The following is a 15,391-nucleotide window of genomic DNA, read 5'->3' as shown; positions in this document are numbered from 1 at the left end:
AGGCACGGCCACGGGCCCCGCCTGCAGCTGCTCCGCGGAGCCCGCGGCTCGGAGGTCCACCGCGAACATGCCGTAGGTGCGCAGCGGGGCCAGCTCGCCGTCACTGTCCACAAAGCGCAGGTCGCTGGGGGCGGCGGCGGCCGAGGTGAGATCTCGGGGGTCCACGAAAGTCACCCGGGCCTCCACAGCCCCGGTGTAGGGTTCACCATCGGCTCTGCGGAAGGCTCCGGGCGGGAGGACCAGCTCGCCCAACGGGGCCTCCTCTTCCAGCTCCCCAAGAGGGATTGTGTTGCTCTGGCTGGCATCTAAGATGACAGGGGCTTTCTTCCGCATGGCTTTGACATCGTGGTACACGCCACCGCCTCGAAGGTCAAAAGGCAGAACTCTGACAGTGTCCATGAACTCCCCACTGGGGTCCACGAAAGTTACCACCAGCCGCTGGGTGGAGGGTGGCACCTCAATGGTGAAGTCACCCTGGTAAGATGTGAATCCAATAGGCTCTCGGCCTAGCAGGATCTGGGCAAAGCGCAGGGGTTCCCCTGAGTCAGTAGCCACCACGCGTCCCCGAACCAGCCCCCGAGGCGGCAGACATTTCTGGCAGCCACACTCAGTCACCACTTTGACCGGGAGGACGTAGTTGGAGCAGTGGATCTCCCTGCTCTCCAGGTGGCGAACGGAGCAGCAGCGGGACCCTGAGTCCCCACACCGGGAGCTGGAGCCTGCGGGGCTGGGGCAGAGGGTGCCAGGGCAGAGACCCACATCCAAGTAGGTGGGGCCACTGCCAGGCTGACCGCAGTCTTCTGGGAGCTTGATCAGATGCTCTTGGGGCTGGGGATTGCAGGCTGGCTGGCCCGGGGCTGCAGGGCAAGAAACAGATCAGATCAGATCAGAGTAAGGGCTCCATTGAAGCCAAGGCTGGGGGCCTGGGTTGGGGTCAGGGGCTCCACCCAGGGGCTCAGTGGGGGCCTGGGATCAGACTCAGCAAGGTCAGAGAGCAGTCTGAAGCTGGGGCTCCATTTGGGGTTGTTTTCGCTGGTGAAAGGTCTCAGCCAAGTTTCAGGGCATGCTCAAGGTTGGGGGGCAGAGGGTGCTCACCAAGCACGGTGAGCCGGGCGGTGCCCGAGCGCACAGTGCCCGCATCATTCCATGCTTTGCAGTGGTAGGTGCCTGCCTGGTCTGGGCGCAGCGCCCGCAGCTCCAGATGGGCCCCGTACCTGTGTTCTCGCCGGTCCAGCAGGGTCCCGTTGTGGAACCTGGGTGGCAGGTGGGCAACACCAGGGGGCCCTCAGCACAGGGAAGGGGCTGCATCTGTCCCTCATCCCGCATGCAGCCCAGGGAGGTTGAGGAGCAGCTTTCTGCCAGTCTCTGAGGCACCACATATTACGGAAAATCCAGTCAAACCGCAAAGCTGGGTGCCAGACCCTTGGGCATGGAGTAGGGCACTCACCAGGAGTATTTCTTGGGCATGGGGGTGCCTGAGGCTTTGCAGCAGAAGGTCACATTCTGGCCAGCCTCTCGCACTCGGGACTCAGGGTGCTTCACCAGGTAGGGCTTCTCTGAGGGCAAAGGTGGCAAAGGTCCCGCCCCATCCCAGCTCCTCCCCACAGATCTTTCAAGGGCAGGGCCCCATCCTTTCCCTTCCAGGGATGCCCTGTTTCACCTGCTGCTCTTCTGATGATCTTCCCATTCAAGTTCACCCCATGGCTGCTCAAGATGGTGCCCTGTTTTGATGTTTCCCCCTGAAAGTCCCTGTCTCACCTCGCTACATTGCGCCTTCTCCAAATTCTCATAGTTTATTTGTTTTGCTTTCTCCAGTCGCTGTATCACATCTTATTTCTTCCCCAGTGACCTCATTCTGCACCACATCCACCCAAGAGTCACCCAGAGCTTCCTTCTTAGCTTCTCAGCCTCCTCATCCTCCTTGCCTTGAGGCACTTACCTAACTTATTAAGGACAACAGTGACCACTGCAGAGCTAGAGCCATTGGCCTGGGCCTGGCCCAGGCCTGCAGAGAAGCCATCCATTTGAGCACTGACGTTGGCCCGGCTGCTGGCACACACTCCAGGCATCCGGAAGGTCCCATGGGCATCGGTGAAGGCCACAGTGCCAGGCCAGCCTCTCAGGGAGACCCTGGCTCCTGGTAGTGGGCGCCCAGATGGGGTGACCACCGAGCCCAGGAGGGTGTGGTCAGGGCACTTGCAGGTCTTGGAGCTGCACCCTGGGGGACACAGGGAGGCAGAGGAAGAAAGGAGCCTCTTCACTCCCTCCTGGGGAGGGCCTTCCACTCAGTCACTCAGCAAAGATGCCTAGACATCCCCTCCTTGTGCCCCTCAGAGGCCTCAGCATGGCCCTGCTTGGAACAGCCCCTGCTGTGAGTGGGGACATGGGGTTGAGCAGTCAGAACTGGGGCAGACCTGTGGTCCAGAGGAGTGAGGAAAATGCCCTGGAGGAGGGGACAGGAGAGGTGACTCTCAAAGGACAGAGAGGCTCCTTTCAGCATGAGAGAAAATGTCCAGCAGGGGCTGGGGGCCCAGCTAGGGGTTGGGTCTTGGGCTCAGAACATCTCCCTCTCCTCCCCTCCCAATCCTGCGGTTTCTCCATAAAATGGAAAATTCCACTGAAAACGTCAGGGCAGAGGCGTCGGGAGGGCAGAGCCAGGCAGGGTAGGGTGGGGATCCCACTACCCCATTGGCCACCGTGCTCCCCCACCCTGCCATGGGCTCTGCGGGCGCAGTCTCCAGACCGTGTTTGTGGAGCCCAGGCGGATCGGAATTTCCAGTCGCCTCCTGGCTGGCCTGGTGTCTGGCCCTGGGAGGGCTTGGGCATGGTGTCTGCCAGGGTGTGAGCGCGTGTCCGCGTGGGCGTGGGAGGCGGAGGAGGGGGCCTGCGAATGCCACGCGTGTGCACCCCGACTCATGAGCTGGCTTCAGTGTGTCCATGTCCACCAGGACATCCACACACTCGGTGGTGCACCCAAGGTAATGCCCACTCGGATCTGCCCATGCCTGGACATGGTCTTCTTGGCGTCCACCCTCCAGATACACACATTTACCAATGCTCCTCGGGGTGGGGGTGGGGACGGTGTGGGGGGGGGCAGAAGGGAAAGAAGGACCAGTCTCCATGTGGTCCATGTTCTGGCCCTCGAGGACCCGCCTCTTCCATTCCAGCCCCACCCCCCACCTGGCTCATTCCCAACCTGCCTCTCCCCACTAGGTACCCTTCTCAACAGGCCGCCTCCCTTCACGTCCAGGCCCCGTCTCTAACTCAACACTTTCTTCCAGGCCCCATCCCTCCTACCTGGACATGGAGGGCGTACACACTTCTGCGCCTCCAGGGGACGCCCCGGACATGCATCGCCAGCCGGGCTTGGGCAGCGGCGGCGGCGCAGGCGACGGCCTGGCCCGCAGCTTCCTGAACAGGGACCCCACGGGCCCCACGCGCCCCACGTGGCCTCTGAGGTAAGGGCGGAGAGGGGGAAAGTGAGACGGCGGCCCACGCCAGGGACTGTGCCTCCTGGAAATCTAGTAACCATGTAGGACTGGAGGACGCCCCCCGCTAACTGCTTCCGAGGAGGATGGGTACCCCCAGAGAGAGGTTCTGCCCATCAGTTGTCTCCCAGGCGCACCTGTCGAATGTGCAGTTGAGGTACCGCCCCATTTCCCCCAACCCCAGATAAGCTCCCCAGGGTTAGCCCTGCTGTTCTTCTTGCGTCCCTCATACATTTGGGGTCAAAACACGCTTCCAAAGAACGGAGCTGTTACAGATGAGCAACTAAGGGCAGTAGGAAGGAGACTAGCTCCTGGGGGGGGGGGTCTTTCTTGTTCCCGACCTTGGCCCCTATTCCCAGCCCCTCCTTTCCAAACCCCCGCCCCTATCTGATCCAGCCCAATCCTTGGACCTTGCTGAAGGAGCCCGGTTCTTTCTAACCGCGCCTGCATCCACACGGCCCCCTTACCCCAGTACCACCCATTCAAGCTCCACCCACCTCTGACCCATCCTAGCCAATCCCCACGCTCTCCTCTGCATGACTAATATGGATCCCGCCCTCTCCCCAGCCCCGCCCTTTCCTATACGGTCCCCGCCCCTCACTGGGCCCCGCCCTCACCAAGCGGACAGCGGAAGCGCACGTGGTAGTTGGAGCAGCGGCGGCCGCGGGGCTGCTCGCGGTTGAGGCACCAGAAACCTCGCGTGGGGTTCAAGTGCACACGCTCGCCTACAGTGGATGGCAGAGCCCAGTCCGTGGTGCGCGCCTCCAGCGCCAGCGGCCGCGGGCACACGCGCGCTGGCCCGTAATAGAAGCGGATGGCAGCCAGGCTCTCGAAGTCGCCGTCGCCGCCGGGATGGTCCACGTTGAACCAGGACGTCCACTGGCTGGCCTCTGCGGGCACCGCACGCTCTGGGACCCGGGCCGCAGCCTGTCGGGCCTCATCAGTGCATGCAGGGGCCCAGGAAGCGGCCTGCCCACCCTCATCTCTGAGGTAACAGCCTTATCTGCTGTCTAAGACGGCCACCCCACTCCCAGTGAGCACGGGCTAACCCAGCCCGCCCTTGACCCGCCCAGATCCACGGTCTTCTAGGGCACAAGAAGCTATAAAGGGATCATGGGAGGTTGGCCTCCCCTAGCACCAGCCCCAGTTCTGCTGCCCAGTACTTGAGCTGGCCCATCAGTACAGGTTGACATTTGCCACACTGACATCTTGACACTGTCTCAGCAGCCCCCAGCCTTAGAATTAAGCCTGCCCTGCACCTCAGAATTCAGAACCCCTGAGGTGTGAGGAGACACGAAGGCAGCAGGAGGAGACCAGAGAACAGCCCTAGCTGTGGCTTTCCGTGGCCTGGCCCCTCTTGGTTAGAGTCAGCTGGGCCCTTGCTCACTGTGTAGCTGAACCCGCCAGGTAACCTGTTTCATGGAAGCCACAGGTGGGAACGATCTGGCCTCCCCGAAGTCAGCTTCTGCTCCATCAACTCACTGGCCCCACCCCACCCCACCTGTGCAGGCGGTGCTCGCTCCTTTCCTGACTTTCCCAGCTAGGAAACTAGAGACCCAGGTTCCAGAACCACAGGTCTGGAATCTACTAGAAGCGCCCTGCATGATGCTTCCAGTAGCAGGGGGGAAGCACCCACTCCCACCCTACATTGGTTTCCTCCTTGACAAACAGGCTCTGGACTCTCACCCCTCTGCTCCTAAAACTTAGACTTGGGGCACCTATGCCAGGGGCTGCCATGTCCAGGGACCAGGAGGTTACTGGCCCTTCACCCCTTTGTCCCCTCCTTACATGACCACACCAACCAGAGCTCACATAGTGAGTCCACAGCAGAGCCAAGACTTGGACCCAGGATGACTCACCTTCCCAATCCTCCAGGGCTGGCGAGGGCTGTCCAGGGCGCAGAGATGGACCTTCAAAGCCCCAGGCAGTTGCTGTGGGCTCCTCAGGGGGGGTAGTGACTGGAAGGGATGAGGAATGGAGGGAAGGAAGCATGCTGATGGGGACTTCTGTGGGCTGCTTGTATACAAGGTGCTGTCATGATCATCCCCATTTCTTGGGGGGGGAGGGGAATTGAGGGTTTCCGAAGCCAGAACCATCTCTCTGGCTGACCCCAAGACATGCAGGAATCCCCCTCCCCTCCAGGAAACCTCCCTATCACCCTTCCCCCCAATCTCCTGCAGCCCCATCCCTCCCTCTGCCCTGGCCAGGATGCCATGGACTGGGGGAGTCTTTGTGTCTGCTCTGACCCCGCTGCCCCCCTGAGTGCGCTCAGTGGCCACGAGTTTAGTTGGCTCTGCCTCTGGCCTCAGGTGGAGCTGCATTCCTCATCCATTTGTGGGGTGGAAGTCCCTCCCTCTGTGTACCCTCCATCCCTGCACTTGGGACCCAATCTGCCATTGGGAGGTCTTTGAAGTCTAGCCTGGCTTCTCTGACCTTGAGTTCTCTAAGATAGCCAGGCTGGACAGTGACCTCAGACAAGTCCCTTCTCTGTCTGTGTCTCAGTCTCCTCATCTGAGAAATGGATCCAGTGCCCTGCTCCACTGAGTGCTCCAGAGACGGGAAGTTTTCTGAATGGCGTGTTTGTGGAAGAGGATGAGTTGTGTGATAGCGGACGGCTTTGACCCCTTAATCCTGGATCAAGACCCAATGCTTCGGAGTCCAAATGCTGGGGGTGAGACAGGCCCCCCGCGGTCCCCAGGAACCTAAAGGAGCCTAAAGTTCGTATGGATACTCGGAGTTCCCCTGCCTCTCTTTGAGGAGGTAAGAGAACAGAGAAGTTTCCTCCCTTCTCTCCCCCGACCCCGTTGTTGGTCCCAAGGATCCATATCCCCGACGCCCCTTCACTCCACTCCCGGGCTGACGAAGGGGTACCCAGGTCTGAGGAAGAGGGGGTCCCTTGGTTCTCTCTCTGGGAGCGGCTGCGTGCCAGGCCTGGGGGTCTGGGCTGGGGTCATGGGGCGCCTCACCTCGAGCCCCCGCCAGGTGCGCGGCGGCGACAAAGAGGCAGAGCAGTGGCGGCAATGACGCCATGGTCGGGTCCGAGAGTCCGAGGGAGGGTCCGGGCTCCGCGGCGCGCTCGGATCTGACTCCCGCGGGTCGGGCGGCCGCTGGGGCTGAGGGTGGGGGCGGGAGGTGACCGCAGGCCACGCCCCGTCCAGGCCACGCCCCGTCCAAGCACCGCTCCCTGGCCCCGGGTGACTTCGGTGAGCTAGCAACCTCTCCGGGTCGCCCCCTTCGGTGCGTCCGGCTGTGCCTCCGCCCTCAGGCTGGCCTGCGTCCTCCCCACCCCCCGTCGCCGGCTGGAAGTCCCTCCCTCACTCAACCCACTCTCCGTTCTTGGGTCCCAAGCTGCCTGCGGGACGTGCCTTTTGGGATGGAGCCTGAGGCTGCCCAAACACTCACGCTTTAGGCAGCCGTTTGGGCGGCGAGGAGTCCTCCATCAAGTCTAACTTGAATCCACTTGGCGTTAGGCCACCCCCAAGCAGGCTGGAAGTCCCACCCTGAAGCTACCCTCTACTCTTCTGGCTCTCGCTTTCTTGGCCAGCGGGAAGCCCCGCTCTACGACAACCCTCCATGCCTGCAGCCTTGGGCTCTCGGGGACGGTGGGAAGTCCCTCCCCGAGTCTGCCCACCCCCCGCAGCGGACCCGGCGCACAGAGGAGGCGGAGGCGAGGTGGTGGGGGGACGTCTGTTTATTGGAGCGGGTCCGGGCCGCGAGGACGCGGAGGCGGTCACAGCGCCGCGATGCAGTCGGTGCCCGTGTAGCCTGGCAGGCGTAGAGCGAACTTTCGGCGCACGTCGTCGGGCACGAATCTGCCGGCCACGAAGTGGTGGCGGCCGGAGAAGCGGCCCGCGCAGCGCTTGGGCGCAGCGAGCGATACCAGCACGTCCGGTCGGAGCCCGTCCTCGGCGTCGCCGCCGCCGGTCTCCGCGTCCCAGCCTGAGGGAGGGAGGGGCGGGGGTGCGGGAAGGGGGAGCTGGGAGGGGCGCTCGCCTTCTGGCGAGAGAGTCTTGCCTCCTCGCCGCCAGTTTCCCCTTCCCCATCAGACCCAGCCTCAGCTCTCTGACGCGTGAGTCTTCGGTCAGACCTGCCTCCCCACAGTACTGAGCCTCCGCCCTCAGACCAGGGTCTCCCCTTCCTTGGAGATGCTCCCTTCCTCCTGTGACCAGAGCGTCTGCCCTCATACTTTTCTGCCCCTGCTGCCATCCTTCAACCAGTCTTTCTCCTCCATCTGACTCAGCCTCTGCCTTCAGACCCAGCATCTGTCCCAGTTCCTCCCTCCCTGTTAATCTTGAGCTCCCCCCGCTTCGGCTAGAGCCTGTTTCCACCCAGGCTTCCTAGCCAGCCTTCCTCCCCGCACCAGATCCTCGCTCTCCACCGAGCACAGACTGGCCTCCATCCTCACGCAAGCCTCGCCCATAAAACCTGTGTCCTTCCTCTTGGTCCTTGCCTCTGACAGGGTGCGGCCCCCTCCCCACCCAGCCTGAATGTCCTTCCCCCTCCTTCTGACCAGAGCGCCTTCCCTCCGACCTGACATCTCTGTCTTCACCCTCACACTAGATCTTGCCTTTTGAATTGGCAGGACCCCGCCCCCTCCCTCACTGTGCCCTCGCCTCTGCCACCTCTCCGACGAGCCTCTACCTTCACACTAGGGACCCTGGCTTCTCCCCTGCTTCTGACCAGAGTCTGGAGCCACTAACTAAAAGCCTCCTCCCTCCGACTTTAACCCTTCCTTCTGTGACCCCAGTCTCCACCTTCAGACCAGACACCTCCCCTCTTCATAGCTGACCCCCCGCTCTGTGGCACCCTGCTGGGGTGGCCCTGAGGTCTTGAAAGCTGGGGGACACCCCCAAATATGGCCACCCCCGTGGAGGGTCCGGCTGGCCAGCAGCTGTTTGTTCCGTCTGCCCGTCGCCTAATGGCTCCAACAGGCATGGGGCGGCGGCCAGGACGGGCGAGGCCTTTGCCGAGTGAGCTCACGTCTGCCCGGGCAACTGGGCCAGGGTGGGCAAGTGGGCACGCTGGGCTGGGCGTGGAGGGGTTGGGACATGGGATCACCTGAGCAGCAACCTCGGTCTTCCCCATCTTAGGGATGGACGTGACCCTCACCCAGAGTGCACGAGCCGTCCACGCTGGGGAAACTCAGGCTCAGAAAAGGCAGACCGGCTGGGGCCATCAGAAGCTGGGGTGCAGAGGGCCCCCACCCAAGGCCCCAACATGCCCCCCCCCGCCTGCCTGGCATGCCTGAAGGAATGTCCAGGCTCACAAGAGGGATGGACAGCAGCTTGAGTGTGGCCAGCGCGCGAGTGCAGGGGCCTCCGATTTCTCCCGGCTCCACGCCAGGGCCCAGCACGGCATCCACCACCAGCCCATAGGCATCGTTGATAAGCTGGACCTGAGAGGGCGGGCATGGTTAGAAGGTGGTTTTTGGGCACTGCCCCCCCTCCCCCCTCATCTGCCACCAAGCGCTGACCTCTGTGGGCAAATAGGACAGGAAGGGGATGTCCATCTTCTCACACTGGGTAGTCAGGTCCTGGTGCAGCAGGTCTAGTGAGCGTGTAGGGTAGAAGATGGTCGGCTCATACTCCTGGTGGGGGAGGGGCAGAAAGGAGTCAGCACTGAGGGCCCTTCCAGGCCTCCTACTGGCCCTCAGCCCCCAGATCTGGATACCAGGCAGCAGACCCTGCCTGGGGCAAACACTGGGCGTATTCTATCCCCCTGGGACACTATCAAGAGGAGGAAGCAATTTCTGCAGGGACAGGGTTGAGGGGGTGGCCCTAGGAGGCCAAGAGGGCCCTTGCTACTCACAAACACCCGCAGGTGCCGGGCACAGACCAGCCCCACCGCCCCGTTCTGCTCCGGGCCGCACACGACCAGCACTGTCCTCTGCTTCCGGGAGAGAGTAGACAAGGGGAACACCTGGCGGGGGGGCACAGCAAAGGCAAAGGCATAATGCTTGGAATCCCTCCTCGTTCAGGCGGGGAAACTGAGGCCTGGAGTAGTGAAGGGATGGACATGGGCCTGGAGGCAATAGAATGGAGGAGAGGCATTCTGGGCAAGGGGCATAGCCTCTTGGGGCCTCAGTTTCCTCCTTGGAGATGCAGAGCCCTTGCTTCAGGCTCTGCCAAGCTGGAGCAGGAACACGTGCCTTCTTGCCACCACCAGGCGCCCAGAGTGTGGTTTGTTTATTCTCGGCCTGAGTTGCAGACATTCTTCCACCTTTTTCCACCGCAGTGGCTGCCCCTCCCCCGCCCACGTTTCCAGGCCTCAGCCCTCCCGGAGGCCCCAAAGCTGGGGGGGGGAACGGAGGGGGGGTACTTTTCCAACCTGAGATGCCCTCTCTCCATCTGCCTCTGTCTTCACCTATCTTTCTCTGTATCTCTCTGTGTCTGTCCCCATCTGTCTCTCTGTGCCTTCATCTCTGCTCTCATCTCTGTCTCCTAGACTCTGTGTCTCTGTAGGCCTGTGCATCAGTCTCTTTAACACAGGAGTTAAGAGCACTGGTGTTCGAGTCACAGCCCTGCCCTGAATCTCTGCGTGGCCTTGGCCCCCTCTCCTCTCCCAGCCTCACTTGGCTTCTATCAAATGGGAGTGACAGTGACACTGACATGGGACCTCTCATCGACAGAGTGCCCCAGGAGGCCTGGCTGTACCCTAACCTCCAGCCACACACAGGGCCAAGTATACCTTTTTTGTCACCCCCCCCCAGGTCTCAGCGAGGTCCTGAGCCATCTGCGGCCACACCACGCCAGGCCCAGAGCCCCGAGACTGGAGACTGAGGCAGGGCACCAGTGCTGCACTGGCTGGGACTGAGGGCCCTCTGGACAGACTTTTGGGGCTTTCAAGGCAAAAACTGGATGGCAGCTAGTCAGCAAGGGCCAGGCAGGAGTTTACTGCACTGGGTTTACTTTTAGGGCTTCGCCCTTTCCTTCTCCTTCGGGACCTTCACTCAGGATGTTTCATTTGGAAGTAGGAATGTTAAAAAAAAAAAAAAAATTGAGCCTACATGAAGAAAGAAAGTGTGTTTAAAGAAGTCTGCAGGGGTGACAAGAAGAGGAAGACAGGGGGGCGCCTGGGTGGCTTAGTCGGTTAAGCGTCCGACTTTCGCTTAGGTCATGATCTCGCGGTTCGTGGGTTCGAGCCCCGCGTCGGGCTCTGTGCTGACTGCCAGCTCAGAGCCTGGAGCCTGTTTCAGATTCTGTGCCTCCCTCTCTCTCTGACCCTCCCCTGCTCACGCTGTTTCTCTCTCCTAGAAATAAATAAAACATTAAAAAAAAAAATAAAAAAAAAAAGAGGAAGACAGGGAGGCAGAGGAGGTTATGTGTGGGAGCCCTGACACCATCAGGCTCTTCTCTAAGGCATTTGTGTTTATTAGCTCGGGTCAGTTTATTATTCTTCCCTTGGAGGGGGAAACAGGCCCGTGGTTCGGCAACATGATCAGAAGCACCGGATAGCGGCATCGTCATTGCTTATCACTCCCGCATCCCTTTCAGGCACCTTGAGACTGGGCTCTGCTTACTATTCCCTAGGACCCACACTATGCAGGTCCTGCCCCCCCCGCCTCTGGGCCTCAGTTTCCCCATCTGCAGCATGGGGTTGTTAGGGGGTACTCAGCCTGCGGGAACCGAGGTTTCCCTTCCTGAGACCCAGGAGAGGGCAGGGGCAGGCAGTCACATCTGTACCTCACGGACTGCAGGCCCACCCTCAGCAGTGTTAGTCTCTGCTCCCTGGCCTCCAAGTCTCCGGACACTCCTCTATCTGCCCTGACTTTCACTGACACCTGGGGTCTTGGGTTCCTGCCTGGTTTAGACCGGTGATGATCCTCTCTGGGCCTCAGTTACCCCATCTGAGTGATGGACTGGAGTGGCTCCACACAAAAAGGGGCTTCCTGAGTCCTGGATCATCCTGACCCCAGGGCTCATGCAGCTAGGCCTCCTCCCCTCTGGTGGGCTGGCCATCTGGTTGAGGTCAAGGTCAAAGATCAGGGGTTAGATACCTTGGTCACAGCCACAGCACTGGCATGGCCACACAACTCCACCAGCTGCTGCCGCCCAAAGCGATAATCTTCCAGCAGCTCCCGCTCCAGGGCTGCCGCCTCCGCAGTGCTGGGGGACAGAGTGGGGAGAGACGCTCAAAGACACGGAGAGAGAAAGACAGAGAGAGGCTCAGATGGAACCAGTAATGTTCCACCAATATTCCCAGCTAGGCCCTAAGGCCACCCCCACCGTCAGTTTCCCCACCAGACGTGCTTCTTGCGGTCGAACGGAACAGCGGAAGGTTTAAGCCGAAGCCCAAGGCACGGGCGCCCTCTGGTGGTCGAGGGAGACGTGGTAGCGCAGGTTGGTTCTATTGCCCCAAAGGGCGGGAGATTGGAGCCCGGCCCCGGATGCGTCCTCCTCCACCCCGGGAAGAACCCAGGAGGAATGGAGCGTAAGAGGGCGATGGGATGGGCGATGGGCGAATTCCATGCAGTGGAAACGGCTGGGCAAGCTCCAGAACCCTGGAGGAGGCAGACTGGACTAGGGGGGTGGATTTTGAAGGCTGCAGAGTTCACCTAAGGAGGTGGGTGTGGAACCCACAGCTATCAGGCCTATTGTTGACCCTGCACTAATTGTGGCCAGACAACTGGGGCTTACTCATCTGAGGTGAAGGTGTGCCGTCAACTCACTGAGTGGCTGGGCTCAGTCCCAGTCGCATCTGAGTTTCGCTTTCTCTTTTCCAAACATAAAGGCCGGAAGGATGGGCTAGATAAATTTCAAGGTCCATTTCAAAATGCAAACATGGGGCTCGTTATTTAAGATTTAAGAATTTTGAGATAATGACAACAGCATTACACTAAGTGTGGGGTCCTATTAAGAGCAGGGACCAAGCTGGCCTTGGCTTAGGGGCCTTCCAAGGGGCATGGGCTTAGTGGCTACAGAGAGGGAAAGCTGGCATGGAAGGCTGGAAATGTTCCTCACTCCAGAATCAGGGGTTGGGGCAGCTGGGCAGGATTTATGGCCTCTGCCCCAGGCAGGACTCCTTCCCGCTGGGGAAGAGCACCTACCCCCACTGCAGGAGACCCTAGAGAGTGAGGTGGGTGGAGGGGGAAGGAGGAGGAGGACCAGGCCCAGAAGAATTGGAAGAACATTCTCAAGCACTCTGAGAAGCCAAGGGACTTGCCCAGGGTCACCCAGGAAACAAGTGGGTAAATCGAGACTTCTACCATTTGGAGACTTCTCCAGAGCCATGGACTGGGTGTGAGCAAAGAGGCAGAGGCAGAACTACAGATAGCAGAGCTTTCTTAGGATGAATCTTTAGGTTCCTTCCTTCAGTTCTGAGGAGACCACAACCTTCTGTCCAATTTTGCAGGGTGGTCAGGCCGGGCAGGAGGAGGGGCCTAAGTAAGGACTGCTGTGGGATGGGGAATCGGGGAGGACTTCCTGGAAGAGCTGGCCTGGAGCACTATGGGAGGTAATCCACATGGTAAGAACAGCGAGGGCCAAGCCCCTGTGGTGGGAATGAGCTTGGAAGATTCAAGGGACAGAAGTGAGGCCAGTGTGGCTGGAGCAGAGCAAGCAAAACAGAAGCTGGGTCAGAAAGACACTTCGGGGGCCCACGTAGATAGGGGAGATGGATGGAGGCTGAGGGTAGGGAGTCTGCATGCCCTGAATCACCACAGCAACCAGAGCCAGATTCAACCCCAGCTGACTTCGAATACGGCTGAAGGCCCAGTTAGGAAAAAAGAGCTCACAGTGGGACAGATGAGGAGCTCACAGTGGGACAGATGAGGAGCACCCCTCTGGGCAGGCCACCCAGGTCCCAGGGAAGAACATGGGAGGAGGTGTTTGGGAATGTGGCTCATTCTTCCACCTTCATCTTGTGATGGCTCTGGCTTTGTCCCCACGGGAGGGCGGGGGGAAGAGGAGGAGTGTGGGAGGACCACCCATTCCTCGCTTTCTTCCTCTGTCCTAAAGCTTTGGCTTCAGGCCACCACTTGGAACATTATCTCCCTGCCTAACTGGTCATTAGAGCGATAATGGGGACTCCATGGGCGGAGGATGGTTCAGGCTAGGAGCCTGGGAGTGGGGACAGTGGCAGCTCTGGGTTGGGTGTGAGTGGGAATTAGGGCCGGCGGGGGAGGGAAACAGGGCAGAGCCATGTGGGACTGGGCAGGGCAGGTGGCTCAGCTATGGCAGTGCCTCTTGCTTCTCCCAACATCAGCTCCCAGATGCGAGGAGCTGAGGACCAGGATTTCCCACAAGCAGAGAGGCTGAAGTGGCCTGCTTTCAAAGGAACTGGGCCTGATGCTCCCAAAATGCTTCCAGGAGCGGGCCCTTTCGGAGGGAAAGCTGAGGCCAGGGCACCCACGCCAGGCCCTCCCTGCTCTCTTGACTCCGTCTGCTTCTCCACTGTCAGGCCTCTGCCCACCAGCCCACCGCCATTGCTCATCTGGCTGCCCACGACGGTCTCGTGGCCCCCAAATTCCTCAACACAAGAGGCATGGGGGCTTTGAAACGTGAATGCCAGATGACATCACCACTTGCCTCAAGCCTGCTTAGGACTCCCCAGTATTCAGAGACTATTCAAATTCCTCACCACACCTACACGCCCATTATGTCTCTTACCTCCTTGTTTCCTCTCCCCTTGTTTGCCGTGTTCCATTCCTACCCACCCCACGGCTCCCATCACCCCTCAGCTGGCATCTGAGACCCCACCCCACTGCCCCCCTCCCCCCCCCGATGAAATCCCACCTCCAGCTTCCTTCTGCCTAGGATGTGCTGGGTCTACAGGCTCAGTCTGGACATCAGCCAGTCACTGGACAGTATCTGCCCCGAGGGCCTGAGTGGACAGTGGGCTGAGGACAGATTTGCAGAAGAATCTGGTTTCCACTGAGGTCCACAGCCCTGCTTGGAGTCCTGGGGCACAAGGACTTAGAGGAGGACACAAGATGAGGACTCTGAACGAGGCGGGAGACACAGCCATGGCGGCCTGTTTCAGACCCCAAATCCCAACAAACTACCGGCAAGTGGCCCATGTGCTCAAAAAGCCCGTAGCCCTGGCTCAGGCAGTGGCTTCCTTCCCCGGGCCTCAGTTTCCTTCTCTGGTCAAGAAGATAGTAGCAGGTGGGTCACTGAGAGGGGTGTGAGTGTTTGAGGAGCTAACAGCTGGCTCTTCCCAGGGAAGTAGGGGAGCTGAAGGGTGGGAGCTCCAGGGTCCCTGGGTGAGATGGAAAGGGAAGGTGGGCCTTGACTGGGTTGACGGGTGATGGCAGAGCTTAGTGGTGTTGCTGAATGATTCAGAAGGGCGGAATGAGGAGAAAGCAGTTTCCCTGGCAACTCAGCTTAGGAGACGTTGGCAGCAGCTGGCTTCTGGCTTCGTTTCTCAAACGAAATGCGGGGTGGGCCTTGGATCCCCCTAGGCCCCATCCCAGCCATGCCCCTTCCTCTGATCTATCCTGCCCATGATGCCCCCTCCCAGCCATGCCCCTGCCTCCGGGCCGCATCCCTGCCATGGTCTTTGAGGTCCCCATCCCTGGCTGACCTGAGGAAACGCCGCTCCTCGGGCGCCTCCGCTGGGTCCGGGCGGGCCGCGCTGCTCATGGCCAAGGTGAGCCGGGACGCGCGCAGCGTGGCCGCCACCGCCACCGCCTTTTAAGAGCATCCCAGGGCAGAGGAGGGTATCCTCGGTCCTCCTCCCTCCCCACCCACCCTGCGTATCCGCCAATCAGGCAGCGCCGCGAAGGCGCTGCGCGCAGGGATTGGCTGGCGGGTGGAGGCGGACTCAACCCTTTCGTGCCCGAAGTGGAGCTGCCTAGGGAATGGAGTAGAGACGTGGGTGTTAGCAGGGCAAGGAACGGATGGGTAGCAATCTGTTAGCCCTGTAATGCGGTCCTGGCCTAGGAGCAACGGAACCTGCCTCTG

General features: G+C 60.5%; 2 protein-coding genes across 3 annotated transcripts in view; both read right to left on the bottom strand.

Moving 5' to 3' along the window:
• CILP2 (cartilage intermediate layer protein 2) overlaps positions 1-6,518 on the bottom strand; it is an 8,588-nt gene extending 2,070 nt beyond the window's left edge. Inside the window, 9 exon segments of the mRNA XM_077777096.1 lie at positions 1-3; positions 6-857; positions 1,096-1,253; positions 1,448-1,556; positions 1,940-2,218; positions 3,298-3,453; positions 4,106-4,378; positions 5,348-5,446; positions 6,455-6,518. The exon segment at positions 1-3 is cut by the window's left edge and continues 2,070 nt beyond it. Coding sequence (XP_077633222.1) covers positions 1-3; positions 6-857; positions 1,096-1,253; positions 1,448-1,556; positions 1,940-2,218; positions 3,298-3,453; positions 4,106-4,378; positions 5,348-5,446; positions 6,455-6,518 — 1,993 coding nt within the window.
• Positions 6,519-7,161: 643 nt separating this feature from the next.
• YJEFN3 (YjeF N-terminal domain containing 3) lies at positions 7,162-15,128 on the bottom strand. Of its 2 annotated transcripts, none has more exons than XM_077777097.1 (6): positions 15,012-15,128; positions 11,485-11,593; positions 9,297-9,407; positions 8,962-9,075; positions 8,724-8,883; positions 7,162-7,427 (listed from the first exon to the last, which is right to left on the bottom strand). In XM_077777097.1, exons 1-6 carry the CDS (start codon positions 15,068-15,070, stop codon positions 7,219-7,221), a joined length of 762 nt encoding a protein of 253 aa, XP_077633223.1. In that variant the 5' UTR covers positions 15,071-15,128; the 3' UTR covers positions 7,162-7,218. The 2 variants fall into 2 exon arrangements, with proteins under 2 accessions (XP_077633223.1, XP_077633224.1); XM_077777098.1 differs by having other exon boundaries at positions 8,733-8,883.
• Positions 15,129-15,391: the final 263 nt, after the last annotated feature.

The sequence above is a fragment of the Crocuta crocuta genome, unplaced genomic scaffold (assembly GCF_008692635.1).
Source record: "Crocuta crocuta isolate KB4526 unplaced genomic scaffold, BGI_CrCroc_1.0 scaffold77, whole genome shotgun sequence".
In the NCBI taxonomy this organism is placed as follows: domain Eukaryota; kingdom Metazoa; phylum Chordata; class Mammalia; order Carnivora; family Hyaenidae; genus Crocuta; species Crocuta crocuta.
Note: the sequence above shows the minus strand (reverse complement) of the source record. Positions and strands in the feature narration are given on the sequence as shown.

Coding starts and splice junctions, on each gene's coding strand:
- YJEFN3 (XM_077777097.1), bottom strand. CDS start 15,070: ATGAGCAGCGCGGCCCGCCCGGACCCAGCGGAGGCGCCCGAGGAGCGG. Junction 11,594..15,011: donor GAGGAGCGGCGTTTCCTCAG/GTCAGCCAGGGA, acceptor TCTGTCCCCCAG/CACTGCGGAGGCGGCAGCCC. Junction 7,428..8,723: donor CATTCCTTCAGGCATGCCAG/GCAGGCGGGGGG, acceptor TCCCTCCCTCAG/GCTGGGACGCGGAGACCGGC.